The 21,247-nt window shown below is 35.7% G+C and overlaps 1 protein-coding gene across 1 annotated transcript in view; it reads left to right on the top strand.

The window, feature by feature from the left end:
- Positions 1 to 21,247, top strand: part of MMS22L (MMS22 like, DNA repair protein) — a 117,321-nt gene that overhangs the window by 19,670 nt on the left and 76,404 nt on the right. The window contains exons 9-13 of the mRNA XM_004580365.4: positions 869 to 982; positions 1,918 to 2,094; positions 8,791 to 8,853; positions 14,683 to 14,802; positions 17,843 to 18,066. Of these exons, the coding sequence (XP_004580422.2) occupies positions 869 to 982; positions 1,918 to 2,094; positions 8,791 to 8,853; positions 14,683 to 14,802; positions 17,843 to 18,066 (698 nt within the window). The remainder of the gene's footprint in view (positions 1 to 868; positions 983 to 1,917; positions 2,095 to 8,790; positions 8,854 to 14,682; positions 14,803 to 17,842; positions 18,067 to 21,247) is intronic.

A 21,247-nucleotide genomic window follows, 5' to 3' on the forward strand; every position in this document is an offset into this window, starting at 1 on the left:
TGTCATACTGTTAAGCACTTCTTCCAAATTTGAATGATTTTTATATTTTTTGATCTGATTTCTCCGGCTAAAACTTCAGCTGTATATATATAGTTTATTTATTTGGAGATTGGCATGGTAGCCTAGTAGCTAAAGTCCTCATTTTGCATTTGCCAGGATCCCATATAGGCACTGGTTCGTGTCCTGGCTGCTCCACTTCCCATCCAGCTCCCTGCTTGTGGCCTAGGAAAGCAGTAGAGGACAGTCCAAGTCCTGTGGACACTGTACCCACATGGGAAACCCAGAAGAAGTTCCTGGCTCTTGGCTTCGAATTGACTTAGCTCCAGCTGCCATTGCTTCAACTTGCGAGTCAAGATCTTCTCTCTGTTTCCTTCTCTCTGTAAATTGCCTTTCCAGTACATATAATAAATAAATCTTGAAAAAAATTATTTAGTTTTATTTGAAAAATAGATATATACAGAGAGAGAAATAGACACAGAGAGAGAGAGGTCTTCCATCCTCTGGTTCACTACCCAAATGGCTGCAGTGAGTTGATCTGAAGCTTGGAGCCAGGAGTTTCTTCCTACCCTCCCACATGGGCACATGATCCCAAGGTCTTAGATCATCCTTTACTACATTTCCAGGCCATAAGCAAAGAACTGGTTTGAAACTGTTGCATCCAGGACCTGAACAGGTACCCATTTGGGTGTTAGCACTTGCATGCGAAGGATTAACCTGTTATGTCACCTTGCTGGTACCTGGAAAATTTATTTTAATGTTAATGTAATGTCATTATTTTTCAGTTTTATGTAATTGAAAATAAAGTTCTGTAATTCAATCTTTTAAAACATATTTAGCGTGTATAATTCATTTTCGTTCTTTCTTACAGATTAGGCTTACTGAAGCGTTAATGAGTCATCATTGTCCATGTCTGTGTATTAAAGAATTATGGGTTCTACTCATTCATCTTCTAGACCACAGAAGTAAATGGTCTCTCTCTGAAGTAAGTTGAAAAATCGATGTTTTTCCTCTTCGCGTTCAAATTATTCAGTGATTTTACTCAAGACGAATCTTACTAAATGTGTTCTCTCTAGTACAGTGATAGCAATCACCAGCGCATTAACAGGATACTGAATACCTAGTTTTATTTTTAATTTGCGAGGAACACAAAGTTTGACTCTTCTCTAGATTTTTGTTGTTGTTTTTATTCCATTAGAAAGTATTTAATATCCTCTGGTAACTCCAAAAAAATATTTTAATCAGTTTGTGGCAGATTTAGAGGATTTGGGGAAAAATAAAGCATCAAGTTTTATCAGTTTAACCTCATCTTGTTTCAGAGAAGGAGAGAGAAGCACATGGGGCAATATGAAAAATAAATGATTCATCTTGTTGAGTTTTTTTCAGATTAGGATTTTATTGTTTCAATTATTTTGTTATTGGTTACTGAAAGAAATATTTTGTCTCAGCTCAGTGGCTCAATTGGCTAATTTCCCTTCAAGCACTGGAATCCCATATGGGCACCAGTTCTTGTCATGGCTCCACTTCTGATCTAGCTCCACATCTGACCCAGCTCCACTTCTAATCCAGCTCCCCGCTTGTGGCCTGGGAAAGCAGTCAAGGATGGCCCAGAAGTGCCAAATAAGTGGGCTTATGTACTGTATGACAAAACTTAAAAAGGCAATGATTCACCATGAAAGTCAGGATAATTGTTGCTCCTGGGCAGATGGATATATTGTGATTGTAGGGCATGTAGAATCTTTCTAGAGTACTAGTCTTGTTCTAATTCTTAACCAGTTTTATTTTTTTTTAACTGTGTGTATGTTTTACATTCTATTTTGGCATGATATGTTTTAGATCCTATTTTTAGGAGAACACCTAAATAAACAGTCCCTGAAACAGCCTTAATTTAATTGAATCACATTATCTTTGTTTCTGTAGTCATTTTGGAGTTGGTTGAGTAAGATACTTAAGAGGCTCTTTGAAAAATCAAGTGACCAAAGACAGCCTTCTGTGCGCACAATCCAGTCAAGGGATCCAGCAGGTTTTAGTTGGTGGATTATTACCCATGTAGCATCGTTTTACCAATTTGATCGTCATGGAGTACCAGATGAAATGGTAAGCTACCCTTTCTTGAACTTCATTATATTGTCGGTTAATATCTGTTTTCAGACAAATTAAAAAGTAAAGAGAAACAACAAAAATCAAATCAGTCTTAAAGAGATAAACTTGTGGACGTTTCTATAAACATCTTGATATAAACTTTCTACTTGTTTGAATTAAGGAAAACAACATGGAAAGATAACACTTATTTTCCAGTATTGATTCTGCTATTAGATATTTCTGTGAGCTTGAGTAAACTGTTCTGATTTGCTGTTTGTTGTTTCATCTAAAAATCATAGGATTGGATTGTTGCAAAGATTGCTTCTACAAGATTTGCAAAAAGAAATCATGTATCTCCAGAGATGAATTGATTTATGTGAATTGTTTTTAAAAAGTGTTTCTTAAGAATAATACTTTTAGGGCTCGGCAGTGTGGCCTAGTGGCTAAGGTTCTCGCCTTGATCCCATATGGCCGCTGGTTCAAATCCCAGCAGCTCCACTTCCTCTCTATCTCTCCTCCTCTCAGTATATCTGACTTTGTAATAAAAATAAAATAAATCTTTATTAAAAAAAAAAGAATAATACTTTTATTTTTATTAATTTTTTAAAATTTTGAACTTTATGGTACAATTCCATAGGGTCTGGGATTTCCCTGTCCCCCCTACCCAAATTCTAACCACCCCCTCGACTGATTTTCCCCATATTATTGCAATAGTATAGTCTTTCATAAGCAGTCATAAGTCCATCAGTCTGTTATTTAAGTGTGTCCCGACATTGCTGGTACAGACAGTGTCAGTCAGTCCAGCATCCCATTGTCTAGATATGTCCATCAGTTTCATTGGGAGTCCATTTTTTATTTGGAAGTAGGGATACTTACTGCATTGTCTCTTCACACCTGAATATGATAGTCTCTATTACACCATCACTATACATTCCCTTAAATGAGAAGCTTGAATCAAAGTCAACAACAGGTATGAAGTTAAACAAAAAATGTACAGTTTACAGTACCATGGAGTTGAAAAAACATGCCACTGAATAACCAATGCATGGGTGAAGAAAACAAAACACAAAAGCCTGTTGGGTAAAATGATGCCACAGCGATCCATGAGCCAGTGATGAATTTGACTTGAGAAAAGAAACTATTTGGAATAAGTGGGGAAAAAAAAAGCCATCAAAACACATAATCCAGATGTGGCAAAAACAGCATGGAAAGGGTTATTGATCTTATAGTTTGCATAAAGGTTGCCTTATATCAAGGAGATCATTTGGTATTTGCCTTTTTGAGATTGACTTATTTCACTGAGCATAATGTTCTGTAGTTGGGATCTAGTTGCAAATTGTATAATCTTATTTTTAATGACTTAGTAATAGTCCATGGATTATATGTACCACAGTTTCTTTAACCACTCCCTTTAGGGCAGGCATCTGGAAACACAGGAAACCACAAATAGCCAAAGCTATCCTGAAGAGTAAAAATAAAGCTGGAGGAATCACAATTCCAGACCTCCAGACATACTACAGAGAAGTGGTCATCAAAACAGTCTGGTACTGGTACAGAAACAGAGAAGAAGATCAGTGGAACAGAATAGAAACACCAGAAGGGAGCCCACACATGTACAGCCAACTAATCTTTGACAAGAAAATTGAAAACAGTTCAAAGAAAAAGCCTGGTCTGTTCAACAAATGCTGTTGGGACTGTTGGATACCAGCTTGCAGAATTAAGAAGCAAGACCCACACCTGTCACATTGTGTAAAAATCAGCTCTAAATGGATCAAGGACCTAAATCTACACCTAGAAACCATCAAACTATTAAAGGAAAATATAGGAAGCACTCTTCAAGATAACAGAATGGGGAAAGACTTCTTCGAAAAGATGCCAAAAGCACAGATAGTCAAAGACAAAATGAACAATTGGATCTACATCAAACTAAAAAGCTTCTTTAAGCAAAGGAAACAATTCACAAAGCGAAGAAGCAACCGATGGAATGGAAGAAAATCTTTGCACACTTACACAAGTGATAGGGGACTAATATCCAGCATTTACAAAGAGCTTTAAAAACCCAGGGACAGCTGAAAAGAAAAAAAAGAAAAGCAGAAAAACAAACCTGTGAAGAAATGAGTGAAGGGAATGAACAGATATTTTTCAAAAGAACAGATTTAAATGGCTAATAGACTCATGGAAAGATCCTCAGGTTCCCTAGACGTCAGGGAGATACAAATGCAAACCACATTGAGGTTTCACCTCATTCTACTGAGGTTGGCCTACATTCAGAGCTCAAGTAACAACACCTGCTGGCATGGATATGGGGAGAAAGGTACTATCCTGCTGGTGGGAGTGCAGGCTAGTACAACCATGTGGAAATCAGTATGGACAATGCTTAGAGAATTGCAAAAGGAGAATCTGCCATATGACCCAGCTATCCCACCTTTAGGAATATGTCCAAAGGAAATGAAAACTGCATGTGAGAAGAGGATCTGTAATCCTGTATTTTCAGCTGCACAATCTACAATAGCAAAGACATGGAAACAACTTAGATGTCTGTTGAAAGAATAACACTTTTTAATAAAAATTTCTTTGACTTTTTTCTTTTTAAGTTTAAAGATTTACTTATTTGAAAAGCAAAGGGTGAGAGACAGAAAAATGGAAAAAGACAAGAATCTTATCTTGCATCTACTGTTTCACTCCACAAATGCCAGAAACTCAAGATAAACTAGAGCTAAGACAGGAGTGAGGACCTCCATCCAGGCTTTGTGTGAAGGTGGCAGGAACCCAGGTGCTTGGGCCATCATCTCTAGTCTCTCAGATGCACTAGTTGAAACTGGACCAGTAGTGTGGTGTAGCTGGTGGTCAAATGAGAATCTTCAGTAAAGATGCAGATGTCCCAGATGGAAGTTCAACCCCACTGTGTTACAATATCCATCCCATTTCAGAGAAATTTTAACTTATTAAGCAACCATGAACTTTAATAATTTCTAGTTTTATAAAATGGTGTTATATTGTTACTTTACAGAAACCTATGAATAAACTTGTTAGATTTGTTTATTTGATGTCCTATTTGTGTATATTTTTTCAATGTTGAGAATCAAGTACTATTAGCCTATACTTTATACAGTAACATCTAGAATTTTGTCAACATTGTGTCAATTTTCAAATTTATTTTGTTGTTTGTTTTTTAATGTTTACTTATTTCACTTGAAAGTCAGTTACAGAGATATATTCATCTGCTGGATCACTCCCCAAGTGGTTGTAAGAGTTGGGACAGTCCTAAGCTGGGAGTTAGGAGCTTCTTCCATATGGTTGCAAGGGTGAAGAAGGCTGTGAGGCATATTTACTGCTTTCCAGTGTCATCAACAGGGAGCTGTAATCAAAGTGGAGCAGCCAGGATTTAAACTGCCATCCCTATGTTGGTTAATTTATTTGAGAAGGAGAATGAGAGGTCGGGGTAGAGGTGGTAGAGGTAGAGAAGCAGATGTAAAGGTTGAGGTAGACTCAGATAAGACAGACATGGAGATAGCCACAGAGGCGGCGGTAGATCTCCCATCCATTGTTTCACTCTTTCACTTTGCAAATGCTTACAACGGCTAGAACTGTTCCAGGGCCAAAGCAGAAAGCACTTCTCAGTCCTTCCCATCAACCCGGGGATGGCAGAGATAAAATTGCGTGACACAAGCTCTTCACAAGAAACCTAGGCCTATCTACTGTGGAGCCTAGTATCTTAACTGCTAGGCTAAACATGTACCCCACTTTGAATGAAATTTTCATTATATGAAACAGGTTCCTAAATAAGGTTGTCCTATTTTCCTCTTTGAAGAAGTGGACCAACTAAACTCTTAAGAAAACATCCATGTTACTGCTGTCATATCATCATAGAAATGGGCAGGACTTTAGAAGTCCTCTAAATGATCTCTCTAATAGTGAAATATCTTATGGGGGATTTCTAGAATCAACGTATTGCAAGAATATCACACATAGCTCACTCCAAGTGTATTTAAGCAGTCTACCAATTTATTAGGAGAGATCAACAGAATGAACTTCTCACAGAAGTTTCTGACCATGAGTGTATGGCAGTACAGGGTAAATAATAAATTTAAGCAGCTGTCATTGTTACTAATGGTATTCATTTTAGTAAGTCTTTTTAGCATTTTATAACTGTGTTAAGGACTGGGGAAAAAGCCTTAATCTTTAATTCTAAAGTCTTGATATGAACATTTTCATTTTTCTGATTTTTAACCTTAATTCTAAGTATACATTTCTTGTTATAATCAGTACAAAAATATGATAATTCCTTAATTACTTCTGAGTTCTTTCTGTGTGGTAAAAATAATTGACACACGAATGGATAAAGTGTGAAAAGTAGTACTGTCTTTTAGTTTAAGGAATGTACTTTCAGGTTAAATGCTTGATCAAATTCTATTAACACTTATTTAAATGAGTAGTTTGCTTCACTATTGGCTAATATTGACCCCTGGTACTCCCTGTGTGATAGGTCATCTAGCCACATTAATATCTATCATTATTGATATAATATATAGTATATTAATTAGTTAATATCTATCATTATTGTTACTTATGTAATATTAAATTATACTGCCACAAACACTTATATTGCTGAAATTTTCATAGAGAAAGGTATAGAAGAGATATTACTTTTATTATTTGTGTTTATGATGACAAATATAATTGGGTTTAAAATAGCTTAACTTGAATCTTAAATATCAACAGTTTTGTTAATTTTCTTTTGTCATGATAGTTTTTAAAAATCTTAATTCTCTAAAGTATTTGGCATGTTTTATATCAAAAGTTATATTTGATAAAGAACTTTTCATCTGATAAAAATAATAAGCATATAGAATATATACATATCTGTAAAATAAATCTTGCCTCGAAGGATGCCAGATTTCTGAGTTTCTTAAAGGCTTTTAATGAAAACACTAGCTCTTTAGTTAGTAGGTAAAGGACATTACTGGTAAAGGACATACTGTATTTGCAATGTATTTAATATCTCACCCTGAGAGTTTTAAATCTCAAAGAACTATTAAGTAGGTAAAGAGGTAGTATTAGATCCATTTTACAGGTGGAGATATTACAAACTATGACTAAATGCTTTTTATCACTTGGATAAACTTAGAGAATTCCCTCTTATTAATGGGTCTTTAGTATAATCACGTGTTCCACATTTTAAGGAATAATTTTTAAGTATTATGTACTCATTCTATCCAGGTAAGTCTCAGAAGTGTCAGCTTGGTTGCTAAATGTCACATAGTCATTCTAATCCATGAACATAAATACATTGATTTGTTCTGAATTTCATATACAAATATATATATAGAAAACAATTTTGAAAATTATCTAAGCGTTTTGTTTCTCATGGTATAGTAACAAAGTCAACTGCAGAAAAAATGGTTTTGCAGTAAGAAGGCTTTAAGAGTAATTTGATGTGAGAGATGATGTCTAGTCATATGTTCTTTTATCAGAGAAATATCTAGTCCTTTAACAACAATGGAGGTTATTGAATTTTTAAATGTGAACTACTTTGCTTTGAGGTTGATGTGAAATCTTTTTATCTTAGCTATGCTTAAGATGTGGTTAATATCTTTTAATTGGAAAGTTTTTGTAATTTGGAGTTTTGCAATATATGGCATTAAACTACAAAATGAGCTAATTTTAAAGGCAGAATTCTAAAAAAAGATTTTATTTCATTTATTTTTAAAGCGTCAGATTTTTCATATATTTTTGTTTCATGCTCATCTCAATCTAGATGATAGTGTGTTGTCCTTTTATAATAGAGTCATTTGTTAAAACCTAATACAGTTGAAAAAGGAGAATTACCTTTAGACATCATAGGGATCAGTGTTAGTAGTGCTTTTCTTGTACAGAATGCAGTGTGATCAGTCATCTTAGCTGATACTTGTCTTTGAAAGATCTGAAATGACAACTAGTTCCGATGTGTGAAATGCAACCTTAAAATGAGATTTACACCAGGCAACCTAGCCTTCTGGAGGTTGTGACTGTAGAATTTTATTTTATTTTATTTTGTTTTTGTGGTAATACTGTCTGTACCAAATCTCAAAGTGATTTTGTAACTTTAATGGTAAGATAAGAAATACATAACCTAGTCCCAAGTTGAAAACTCCCTGATTCTTTTTTATTACCAGAAGTACATATGTAGAAAAGATTTTTATAAGGGTGTAACTTTGTACTTAGAAAAAAAAATGCTGTCACTCATATTTTTTTCTGGAAAAAAAAATCTGTTATCTCTGTGGTATATGTTCTCTTTGGAATGATGTAATTCTTTCCTTTAAGTTATGATTATTTTTGTTTAGGTAACAGCAATACTGTTCCATATAATTGACATTCTTTGGGTGAAAATTGTACTACTTCTCTGTACTTCATGTGATTCAAATGCCTTAATAGAACAGAGCAACTGAAATATAACATTATCCAATTTAAAAAAATCACTATTATGTTCCTGCTTACTTTGCCCTAGTGGTGACATTTTCTTCATAAAGAATGGTGAAAAAGTAAGTGCTGAAATCCATAGGAATGCATTATAAGAAAAAACAACCAAAGGAGATTGGTTATTGATACTTTGCATAATAGAAGGAATATTGGTTATGGAGTTAAACCAACTGGAATTTGAACCCATTCTCTGACTTGTACATTTATTAAGAGGAATGCTTTTGATGTGGAAATTTTCTTTTCCCTTTCTAGAGACAAATGGTATCTAATTGGAGCTTCGTAGAAGAACTGTTAAAAAAATCTACCAGTGTTCAGGTATGATTAAAAGTATACAGTTTGTAGACTTTCTAAATTTTTATAAGTATTATTTGAAAAAACGAGGCAAATTGTTAAAATTATTTTAAAAACTGATTTACTTAAAACCTTAGGTAGAGTCATTTTTTGAAGGGTCAACTTGTAGCAATTCATATTACTCTCTACCCTTTAAGATTTTTATTTTTAACATTGAATTGTCAGTTAAAGGACAAAGATAATTATCCTAGTTGGTGACTTTGACAAAATGTATTCAAAACAAGTGGTAGATGTTTCAGAACTATAAGCCATTGCTTGTATGATATCAAAGTAGGAGACATGATGAGGGAGATAGTGGCATCGGAAATTCAGCTGTATCCTCATCACAGCAGGAAGGTGACTTGCCTTACTGAGCAATTTGTCTTACAGGCTTGAATCGTATTCTAACTGATAAGGTCCTAGTTTCTGAGCACTCATTTCATACCTTATCATTTTTCTTTCTGCAGAGCTGTTAATGTAGTGCTTTATGGCCCAGAGGTCAGACTTGACCTCCTTTTAAAATGTTTTCACATATGCTGTTCATCACATCTTTAAACATGTTGTATTGTGGTCCTGTAAAGCACGGGAATATAAATACTCATTTACTTAAGAGTTTATATGGAGATTATAGAATGACTTTTTATTTGGAAAATAAATTACACTTTTATTTACTCTTTAAGGAATAATGAGGAAAAAATTTTAGTATGATTGCTTTGTATGCATGTATCTATATACATATATCATGTCTACATCTTTTTGAGAAGCATTTTAAGTGTTTCAGATTTTCTTTTAAATATATGTATTAAATCTTTTTTAGGTGAAATATAAAAATACTTAATTATAACATAGGTTTTGAAATTATGAGGTATGCCATTTTTCAAGTTGTTGTTTTTTTATATAGATGTATTTGCTTTATTTCATCTTAAGTTGCCTTGTTCATTCTTTCTGAGACTATACATTGATTTCATTTCTCTTTCATGAAGTTAGGGAACTACCAAAAAGGTGATTATGAGGTGAAATATGTGTTATAGTAGTTAGCATGATTTACATAAGTTAGTAATCTTTTCCCCACTGAAGTTTAGTTAAAATCAAATCTAAAGAATTTCTGTGAGATCTGGTTTACAGTATTTTTCTGTTGAGATATTGTATCTAAGCCAGTAACTGAGAGGTTTAGTTTCCAAATCAGGTTATCACTACTGATGTCCTTTAAATTTCCTTTTCCTAGACTTCTGTTTATTTTTGCACTTCTCTCAGCAGCGACAGTGCTTAAATTTCCCTTTTGCTTAGCTGGTTTAAATTTGGTGTCTTTGGAGACTCCAAATTTTATATGAATAAACTATATGCATTCCGGTCAGGAACAACAGGAGGAAAAACTTGATCTCATCCCTTTCCATATAATTGTTTTTTTGTCTTTAAGATGAAGGCTCTCTTTAAATAATTTTAGTTTCTTAATAATGTTTTGCCCCCTTTCGGTTTTAACTTGCCATAGTCTTGGTTTTTAATAAAGGAACCCCATTTTCTTCAAAAAGCTCCTCTTTAAAATGTCTTACTTGTAATAGGATACAAATCATTCTTACACTGAATAGTACATATATATATATATACATACACATGTATTTTAAATTTTGTGTTTGATATGTTTACATAGTAGGTCAGGATGGGAATGATTACAGGTTAGGGCAGGTGGGTATGTTCATTGCTTCCAATGAATAATATATTTTTACAATGTAACTTTTAGCAGTGTTACTTAATGCTGTTTAGAAGCCAATTATGTAGTTCTTGGTATAATTGCTTTTATATTTTTATTAGTATAAAAGAAGTAAATTTTATCTCATACATACAGGGTTTTTTACATTTTTACAAAGTTTTATTTATGGTTATTTGAAAGACAGATTCATAGAGAGAGGGAAATACAGAGAGAAATATCTCCTGCCTGCTTATTCATTCCCTATATGGTCATAACGGCCAGAGCTGAACTGATCTGAAGCCAGGAGCCTCCCAAGGCTTTGGGCCATCCTCCTCTGCTTTCCCAGGCCACAAGCAGGGAGCTGGTTGGGAAGTGGAACAGTAGGCATGCAAACTGGCACCCATTGAGATCCAGTTTTAAGAACATGATGATGCTTCTCACTCTGACCTTTCTCCTTTTTTTTTGTTGAATAGGGTAAATAGCCATCCTGGTATGTGTCACCAGCCCCAGCTTTATTAACTTAGAAATAGATATTGATAATGGTTAAAGAGCAACTCAGAGAAGATTAAGGGGGACTTAGTCTCCAGCACAAAGACAAATCACTGAGAGCTGGGCAGGGATTTTTTTTATTGGGTGTGGAGGTATGGTAGTAACCCCTTGACTCAGCCCTTTGGTTTAAATTGAGAGTCCTAACTTGTACCTGTAGACTCCCAAAGCTTTAGTTTGTCCCTACCTTGGTGTTGTGCACAAATACAGTTCTCTCTGGTGCTAGATATGCTCAAAAATGCTGGTGAGCTCACCACGGTCGCTCCTGGAAGGTTATGTATGGATCACATTGAGCTAGTCTGCCATGAGTGGAATTCAGGGAAATCGCTACCAGGGCACACGGGCACTTTGGAGCTGGAGATGAATATACACGTCAGAAGATGTGTTATATGAGGTCCCTTGTGGGCAAAGAGAGAAGTTTAATTTCCGAGTCTTGCCTGTAAACTCACAAAGGGAGAAAAAGTCATTGTAATTATTATGAAGCATTATTCTGATATTCTTTCAGTTTTATCATATCTTGATTTATGAAATTAGTTGTATAAGTAGTACAAAACAGTTTCTGGAGTTCTTGAAGCCAGTTTTCTGGGTGTAGTTGGTGGTGATGAAAAAAATGTAGTATGTTTGGATAAGAGTATTGGTTTGGTTGTATTTGCTTCTCCTCCTATGAGGTAGGTTAAAGTTTGACCATGTTCATACTTTTTGTGTTGACCTCCAAAAATGAAAGAATCCACTTGTCAAGGTGTGCAACATTGTTCACACATACTCACCTTCCAAGCATATAGCAGTCTCCAAATAAAATTGGTAAAATTTAGGCGTAGCTTTAATTAAGGAAATAATGTTTCTAATCTCCTAGCCTGAGTATTCCTCAAATACTTATTGAACTTCAGAATTGCATATATTGTTCAACTTTTCTTCCATTGATACAGTTGAATAATCAAAATGCTTTCAATAGGTTCGTTTTAGAGATAGTCTTGTTTATTACAAGGATACTGTTTAATTTGAATTCATGAGAAAATTGAATTAAAAGGGAAGATTTTTGTGCCCAGTTATTTAATTCCATGCAGTTTCTTTTCCAACATACTTCTGGGAACTTTTTAAAGACTCCTTGTATTTGTGAATGTTCATTGCAAATGTTGTTTCTACCTTTAATTAAAAACAGTGTTCTCACCTCCTGTGTATTCCTGTACCATCCATAGATATCAGCTTTTGTCTAACTATCATGCTCCACACTGCTCTTGTCACAGGGGTCGGTGACTTTATATTTTTGAATCCAAATGTTCTTACTTTATCCTCAGAAGTATCTAATGTTGTTCCCCTATGCTCCTTTCTGGAATCGTGTTCTTGGCTTCTATGATGCCTGATTTCCTTCTTCATTCATTAACAACTTGTTCTTGCTTATGGCTTCTTTCCTATTTGCTCGGTGTCTGATTGTTGGGTAAGAAAAGGGGTCTCAGTTCGGTATCCTTTCCTCTTATATATGTTCTTAGGTAATCTTATCCAGCCCCTTGGCTGGAAAACTGCTAATGTAAATTTACCATCCAAGCTTAAAACAATAACTCTTTTCCCTTGAGTTCCGTACAGATTGTGTAAGTTTCTCTAATTGGATGCCTTGTGCATTTCTCCATTTATTACCATCTTAGAAACTGGTAACATCAGCCCATTTTTTTAAGCCAAATCCTGGAAGTTCTCAATATCTTTCATATTTTAATATAATTCATCAGTAAATCTTACTGTTTTTGTTGCAAATGTATTTCTAAAATAGTGTGCTTATCTCAGTCTCTTGATTTCATAGAACTGCCTCCTTCCTAGTCTCCTTGCTTCTATTGCTTCTATTTTTATCCCCTGATTTCATTTTCCATGCGTGATGCAACAGTATTTTTGAAGCAGATCATGTCAGTCCTGTCATTATTATTTTCCAGTGATTTCCCAAAATATTTAAAATGTAATCCAGACTTTTTACCAAGAATATAGGGCCTCAAATGAAATATAGTTCCTGTCTAGCTCTAATCACCTTACAATTCAGAAATTTCCACTTGATTTCTATATACAGAATGCTTCTCTTTCAAGTTTTCAGTTTTTTAATTCATATTCTGTTGTTTAGTCCAAATGCTACCCTCAGAAAGGCCTTTCCATTTATACCACTTGGTTAGTAATGATACTTTTCCTCTGCCAGTTATTGTCACATTTTCTTTTTTTTCTCATAGCAATTAGAATTCTTTGTTATCTTGTTTCCATGTCTATTTCTCTTTTCCTTCCCCAAAGAGTTAAAGTTTGTACAAGTGCTGTTTATATCTGACTTACTTATTTCTCCATGCTTAGTAACCTTAGAATAATGCCTAATTATATAGTAGCCCTTAAATATAAATGTTGGGTGGGAATTGTGATAGAGTTGGTTCAACCACCACTTGGGATGCCCCATCCCCTATCAACATGCAGGTTCTTCCACTCCCAGCTCATCTGCTTCCAAGGTAGCTTCCTACTGCTGCATCCTTGGAGGTAGCAGATTATGGCTCTAGTACCTGGGCCTCTGTCAGCTGTGTGGGGGCCCAGATAGAATTTTGGACTCCCCTGTTGGACCTGGCAGATGTGGGCATTTGGAGATAAAACCTGCAGATTGACTGACTCACTCTCTTCCTTCCTAGCTCCATCACTCTGCCTTTCAAGTAGATGAAAATAAAATAAAAACATACATCAATTGTCAACATTTTATAGGAATTCTTAGGTGTGTGATTTTTAAAATGAAAATGCCTGCTTATATCATCACAAAAGATTAGATTAGAGTATCTTCTCCTTGGACATGGGGTTATAGTAGGTGAAGCCATATGGGTGCCAGTTTGTGTCCTAGCTGCTCCATTTCTGATTTAGTGCCTGCTAATGGCCTAGGGAAATTAGTAGAAGATGATCCAAGTTCTTTGACCCCTTTCATGCACGTGAGAGACCGGGAGAAGCTCTTGGCCCCAGGCTTTACCCTGGAGTGGCTCTGGCTATTTCAGCCACTTGGGGAGTGAGCCTGCAAATGGAAAACCTCTCTGTGTCTTTTCCTCTCTCCCTTTAACCCTGACTTTCAAATAAATAAATCTTTAAAAAAATCTACTTCTTTTTTCTGTTTCTTAAATGGTTAACAGTACGTGTATTTTCTAAATCTTTGGGTTTTTAAAAGTTCTGTTATTGACCCTTCAAACAATTTGACTAGATACTTAGCCCTCTCAGTTTATATACATTTTAATTATTTGATCATTTTTACCACTTTTTAATTTGGGTTGTCATTCAGTTTCCCACACCATTAATTTATGAAACACTTATTAAGATTTTTAGATAATTGAGTTAAAGTGCAGTTGAGTTATGTAATTGCTGTTATCTGAATGTGTAATAGTCCTTGAAAAAATTTTTCGAAGTTTAACTTATGTCAGTTTAAATCTCTGATCTTTACATGAGAATTGGTATGCTTTGATGAATCCTATTCATGTTTGCTTGTAACTTTAGGTGGTTTAGTATAATATCAAGAAATAGCAATCTTCTTAACAGAGCACAGTTATTCCTGGATAAATTTAGCAGATTTTTTTTGGTCTTTTTTTTCTTAGGATGACATACTAGAGGAACAATTACGAATGTATCTTCATTGTTGCTTGACACTTTGTGATATCTGGGAACCAAATATTGGAATTGTCAATACTTTATGGGAATATTATAATAAGAACTTGGTAAGTAACAGAAATTTGAGGGAATTGTATGTGATGTTTGATGGCTATATTTTGGTTTTTATAAGTACATATGATTTCTTGAAAAGTTAATTTTATTAAAGGAAGAGTAAGAATAGTTTTATTCTTTATGAATATTTTCTCTGGAGAATTAACATGAGCAAGGCTGCATTTGATATCTTTTTTTTTTCTTGAGACTGCAGAAAAGTCTTTTATTTTGATTTGTAAAAGTTTTCTGATGATCATTGAGCAAGTCATGCTGTCTTTAATAAGTTACACTGCTATAATATATAATTAAACCTTCCATGAAATACCAAATGAGGGAATATGCTACCCAGTGTATGGAAAGGTAGAAGACTTCATGAGGTCATTTAAAAAAATTTGCTTAGAACTTAAAAAAAAATGTTCATTACAAAGGTGAGGTGATGGGGATTGCAAATCCATATGGGTCACTGTTAGGGATGGGGAGAGAAAAGGATTAAGAGAATTATGCGGGTGGGTGCCTCACTCCCTGTTGTCAGACTACCTTCTAGGGATGGAAATGGTCTCTTAATGCCCCTCAGGGTCCTCAATGAGGGGAACAAGTCCTGGGGTGTTTCTGGAGTGGTAGATGGGTAATATTGACTTAGAGCAGGGTAGGTGAGGGCCTCCAGTTTGTGGCCCTAAGCTTGCTGTGTAGTTCACCCAATTTTGAAGCTTATCTAGTGAATCCTTGTTGCTGGCCAGAGGTTTTCCGTTCTGTGACTACAGCTGTCATCTGAGACATATTGATGGTTGTGTGTACTTCAGTGTGTAGGCCTAAGTGTTTTCTGTAGAACTTGGCCCAAAGTGTTGTGCACTGCTTTTTCTTTCTGCCCTCTCAAGAGTTACTTGAGATCTCCTTTTGGATTAGAGAAGCATTGTGTCTTGTGTTTCCTTTCTATCTCGTTGTTCATCTGTTTTTAGGAGTCAGTACTGAAAGTGGCCCCATCCTTGGACATGTGCTCCGCTCTCAGACCAGATGAGTTGTCCCTGAGATTGGGGATCCTATTAATCTATGGTACTCATGTGGTTCAGGGAGCCCATGCCTAACCAGATCACCATACCCAGATAGTCCCCTACCCTGGCTCTCATGCTTCTCAACATGTGTGGCAGCATGGTCTGGACCACTGCCTGTTCTGTCTACTGTAAATTTCTCTGGGTGTGTCAGCCCAATTAGAGGTCCCTGCAGAACCCTTACCTGGCCAACTCTGTCAGCCCCAGTTCTCAAGAGCACCATTGGGTGCATTGGTCTGGCCTCTCATGAGCACCAGCAGGTCATTGACCCAGTTAGGGAAACCCCTGGGACTCCTAGTAGGCTATTCCGCAAACCTAGTGTGTGCCTGCAGGTGCAAGTATAGCCCAGCGTACCCCCAGCCTCTGACCCTCGCATGTACCAGCAGATATAATGCCCTGTCTCCAGTTTTGATCTGTGCGCATGCTAGCTTGGCCTGACCCATGGTCCAGTGAATGCTGAGGCCTGGGCTGGCACATTCCCAAACCTGGCTCTGGTGTGTGCCGGTGGATTGATGCCATGTTTGTAACTTGATCTTAGAAATGAGTAGAATTTTCTGCATTTAGAAGAAAAAAACACATCTAGGCAGAATGAATAGTGTGCACAAATGTATGGGCATACCTAAAAGTGTGATTGATATATTCCTCCTATGTTAATAGTTCTGAATGATGGGTCTGGTGTTACTATGGAGAGAGATGGGAGAACAGGAGACTAAAGAAGTTATTCTAGTACTAGACTTTTAAATATTGAAGATAATCTACAATTATCTTCTGGTTTATTCAGGAGACATTACAGAGCAAACAGTGTGACATGCTGCATGTTTGAGAAATCAGAATTGGGTAGTATGAGTTAACCATTGCAATTGTATAAGCAAGTAATACTATGACTGAGTAATAAATCAGACATGATGGACTTAGAAGGGAAAAGGTAGAGTTGGAAGAAAGCTTTAGTTACTTGTGTTTGTAGAGAAGACATTTGTAGTGTATGAGTTTTTGGATGCTGAACTTCTCAGTTAAGAAAAAAAATATATTAGTAGATTTACTTGTACATACCAACTTTGGGTTTGTATATAACGGAGTATTTACAGGGATGGACCTTTTAGTACCATGAGTTAAACTCCTGTATTGGAGTGCCAAAGGTCAAGTCCCACCTCTGTCTCCAATCCAGCTTAATGGGAGAAAGCAGATACTTAGATTCTACTACTTAGAACTAAGTACTCCAGTACTTAGATTCTAGCTATCCTTGTGTGATGGCTACTTAACTACAGTTCCTCTCGGTTGGTATTAGCCTGGCATTTTGGATGTGAACACTCTCTCTGTTGCTTTTTCTTTCAAGGAAATAAAAATAAATCAGTCTTTTTTGTATGAAAGGGCACAGGAGATAATTTGAGAACAGGGAAAATTTGAGGACAGGAAAGAATAATGACTACAGTGAATTCAGAAATGAAATATATATAAATCCTGAAATCCTATTTTGAGTTTCCTTTTACAAATACTGATTGGTTTTTCTAATTCTTAAGTAAATAAAATCACCCTTGATTTTGCTGAGAAAAAAAGAAACACCCACCATTTCATACATCTGATGAAATAAAGCTTCTACACTATGATCATTAGCTGCTGCCATCATTTAGTGAAAGACTGGCAAGGATCTCCAAGACATAGGCCTTAGGTGACCTGATTCAATCTTTATGTCACCTATTAAAAAACAAACACTATAGCAGAAATTTAGGGATATTTAACTAAATACAAGAGCCATATCAGTTGAATACAGTGAGTAGACCTGTTTGCATGCTAGTTAAGACAGATTAACTATTAACATATATTTTGGTACAATGCAGGATTTGAATATTTCTCAATATTCTATACTTTTATGAACTTTTTATTTGGGAGAACATATGGTAGATAATGTGGTTTTGTAAGATTAAAACTTTTAATGAGCTGATTGGAATTTGAGACTTTCCATTTTGTATGCTGATAATAATACTTTTGCTCTTTCTCCTTTTGCTTTTAGAATAGTTCCTTCACTATTTCTTGGCTTCCTTTAAAGGGCCTCTTTAAAAAGAATTCACCCATGTCTATGCTTGAAATGGTGAAGACCTGCTTTTGTGATAAACCAGACCACAACCTGTATAAATCCAGTAGTAGTTACGACATTTTCCTTTGCATTTTGGCAAAAGTAGTTAAGAAAGCAATGAAGAACAATGGCCCTCATCTTTGGAAACAAGTCAAAGGAAGGTGTGTTGTATTCTTTGTTTCTTTTGTTTTTTGAATGATTAATCGGAAAGCCAGGGTTGCAGAGAAGGAGGGTGGGGCAGAAAAGGATCTTCCATCCATGGATTCACTCCACAAATTGAGACAAGAGCTGTGCCTGGGCTATACTGAAGCCAGAAGCATCATTGAGAGCATGTGGGTGCAGGAGCCTAAGCAGGATTGGTTATTACCAGATAGCTGGGTTCAGAAATGGAATAGCATGGATTCAAATTGGTACATATATGGGATGCTACCACTGCGGCTGGTGACTTAGCCAGCTATAACACAGCAGTAGCCCCTAATATTTTCTTTGTTGCAAACATAAATATTATTGGAATGTGCCTATTTTTGAGTTAACCAATGTTTAACGTCTTTGTAGTTGACACATTTTAAATGTATTCCTTAAGGTAGGACAGCAAACTATGATGCTTCTTGGTCCTGACAATTATTTATAGTGGAAACACACCTGATAGCAGTAGCTTATAGCTTAGTTTCTTATTTACTACACCAGTGTTGAGGATTGAAAGGATTCCATATATGAAGTGTAAAAATATTACAAAACTATTAAGATACTTTGCTAAAACTAATTATAATTTCACTGTGTAATACATTAAAAGTTTTAGAAAAAATCTCCACATTGTATATTGAAAATAGATTCCACGTAGAAGTTTCATATTCTTTGATTATAGCATTTCACAAGCTTTACTTTCTTGAATGAGAACTTATCAGCAAAATATAGTAGAACTCAAATAACTAATTTAGCTCATTTCAAGATGCTTCATTTCTATTGTGATAAATTTTCATCATATCTGTCTCTTCTTCTTTTGAGAATTTTAATTGTTTATAGTTTAAAAAATGAAAAATTTTAATTGGCATAACAGGATATAGTGTGAGCTCATAGTATATATAATATGAAGAGACCACATGAGAATAATTGTATATCATTTCCAGTTTTGCCACTTTTTATTGCTTACTTTAGAAGTGATAGACACAATTCTTAATTATGATTGCTTGTTTACTTCCCCGTTGCTTGTTAGGCCTTCCTAAGTCTTCAGTGTAAGAAACACCGTCATCTACTACTTTGTTTGGTTGAACTCTCTGAGAATAGACTACTTTGTATTCTAGCTAGAGATTTCTCAAGTATTACTGAATGAAATTCCTTTTTTATTTCCATAGTAAATAGTTTCTATAAGGTTATGGTGATAACAGAGTTTGCATTGGTTATTTTGAAGATACTTTGAAAAAGTAACTTGTCAAACTTTCAGTAATTAGTTGGCTCAAACAGTAGTTTTTCTTTCGGGCTGTTTTCCACTTTGTTTTGAATCTTCAAAAAATTTTTTTGAATTTCTTTTTACTTTTATTGGAAAATCAGATATGCAAAGGGAAGGAGAGACAGGAAGATCTTTCATCTGTTGATTTGCCCCCCAAGTGACTGCAATGGCCAGAGCTGAGCTGATCTGAAGCTAGGAGCCAGGGTCTCCCACACAGGTGCAGCATCCTAAAGCTATGGACCATCTTTGACTGCCTTCCCAGGCCACAAGCAGGAAGCTAGATGGGAGGAGGGGCTACTGGGATTAGAACCAGTGCCAATTATTCTCCCTGGAAATTAATTCAATCAAATCTATGTTACTAGGTAGGACACAAAGATTAGTTACTCCTCACTAAGTTATTGAAGATTTCTCTGCACACCCCTCCTAAAACTGTTCTGCTCCTCATTTGTTAATACCTGGCATGTTTGAATTATAAACCTGTTTGGACTAGCCTAAAATTCGCAAAGTTCAGTAGAAATCATGCTTGAATACTATAAGCTGCTAAATATAAAAATGAAAATAGACACAAGACAGCTGAATAGTACCCTACAACTATTTTAAGGTGTATAGCAGCCGGTTGTGTATACACTAAAACTGAAATGTCAATGAAGTAGTCACAGGATGTGGTAAAGAACTTGCATTTTCTAACATATTGTTCACTTGATACCTTATCAATTAACTTCATGATGTTGTAAATTGTTGAATTTGTGTTGTGGCTTTTCATTGGAGGGGATGATACTCTGCCAGCTCTACTTTTTCAGACCAGGAATGGTATCCCAATGAAACTCTTGAATTTATCTGGACAATAAGATGCTGGACTTTCTACATGGTCCATGCCCGCAATGAAGGAATCATGACTGGATATGAACTGTACTACTGCAACAATATGGAGGAATTCAATATGGGGGGAGGGCTTTTAGGAAGGGTTGGGGGAATCCCAGAGCCTATGGAACTGTGTCATAAAATGAAAAATATATATATATAAATTAGGCTAGTACTGTTATGTCAGACATGATAGTAGTGATGGCTGGAATTACAAAGAAAGTTAAACAGTATTTGAGAACTTACCAGCTTTTATATAGTCCCTTGTAATTTAATATGGTTACTGTCCTGTATAAACTAAATATGGAAGTTAAAGAAGTGAATCAATAAACAGGAATCCAAAATAATTACTTCCAGTTTTATATCCATAAATTATTAAAGTACAAATACTAATTTGTATGATGTAGTATTATTATTATTAAGGAATTCTTAAATGACCGATGTTAGACATTTAATCATTAATGCTTTTTCTTTCCAGGTAGGCAAAAATGACTCCTTTAGCATTTAAGTGAGTTCATAAACAAGCAAGAGAGTCTGAGGAATGGAGGATAAAAAAGGATTTAATTACTGAACAAAATTGTCCTGTTTTCAATAAAACATCTAACTGTTTAAAAATTTATAAGTTCTTGGGCCCGGCAGCGTGGCCTAGTGGCTAAAGTCCTCGCCTTGAACGCGCCAGGATCCCATATGGGCACCGGTTCTAATCCCAGCAGCTCCACTTCCCAGCCAGCTCCCTGCTTGTGGCCTGGGAAAGCAGGAGAGGACAGCCCAATGCATTGGGACCCTGCACCCGCGTGGGAGACCCAGAGAGGTTCCAGGTTCCTGGCTTCGGATCGGCACGCACCGGCCGTTGCGGCTCACTTGGGGAGTGAATCATCGGATGGAAGATCTTCCTCTCTGTCTCTCCTCCTCTCTGTATATCTGACTTTGTAACAAAATGAATAAATCTTTAAAAAAAAAATAAATAAACATTGAATATATATAAGTAGATTAAAGGAAGTAAAAACAAAGTTCTTTCCTATTTGCTGATAAAA

The sequence above is a fragment of the Ochotona princeps genome, chromosome 1, assembly GCF_030435755.1.
Source record: "Ochotona princeps isolate mOchPri1 chromosome 1, mOchPri1.hap1, whole genome shotgun sequence".
Taxonomy (NCBI): domain Eukaryota; kingdom Metazoa; phylum Chordata; class Mammalia; order Lagomorpha; family Ochotonidae; genus Ochotona; species Ochotona princeps.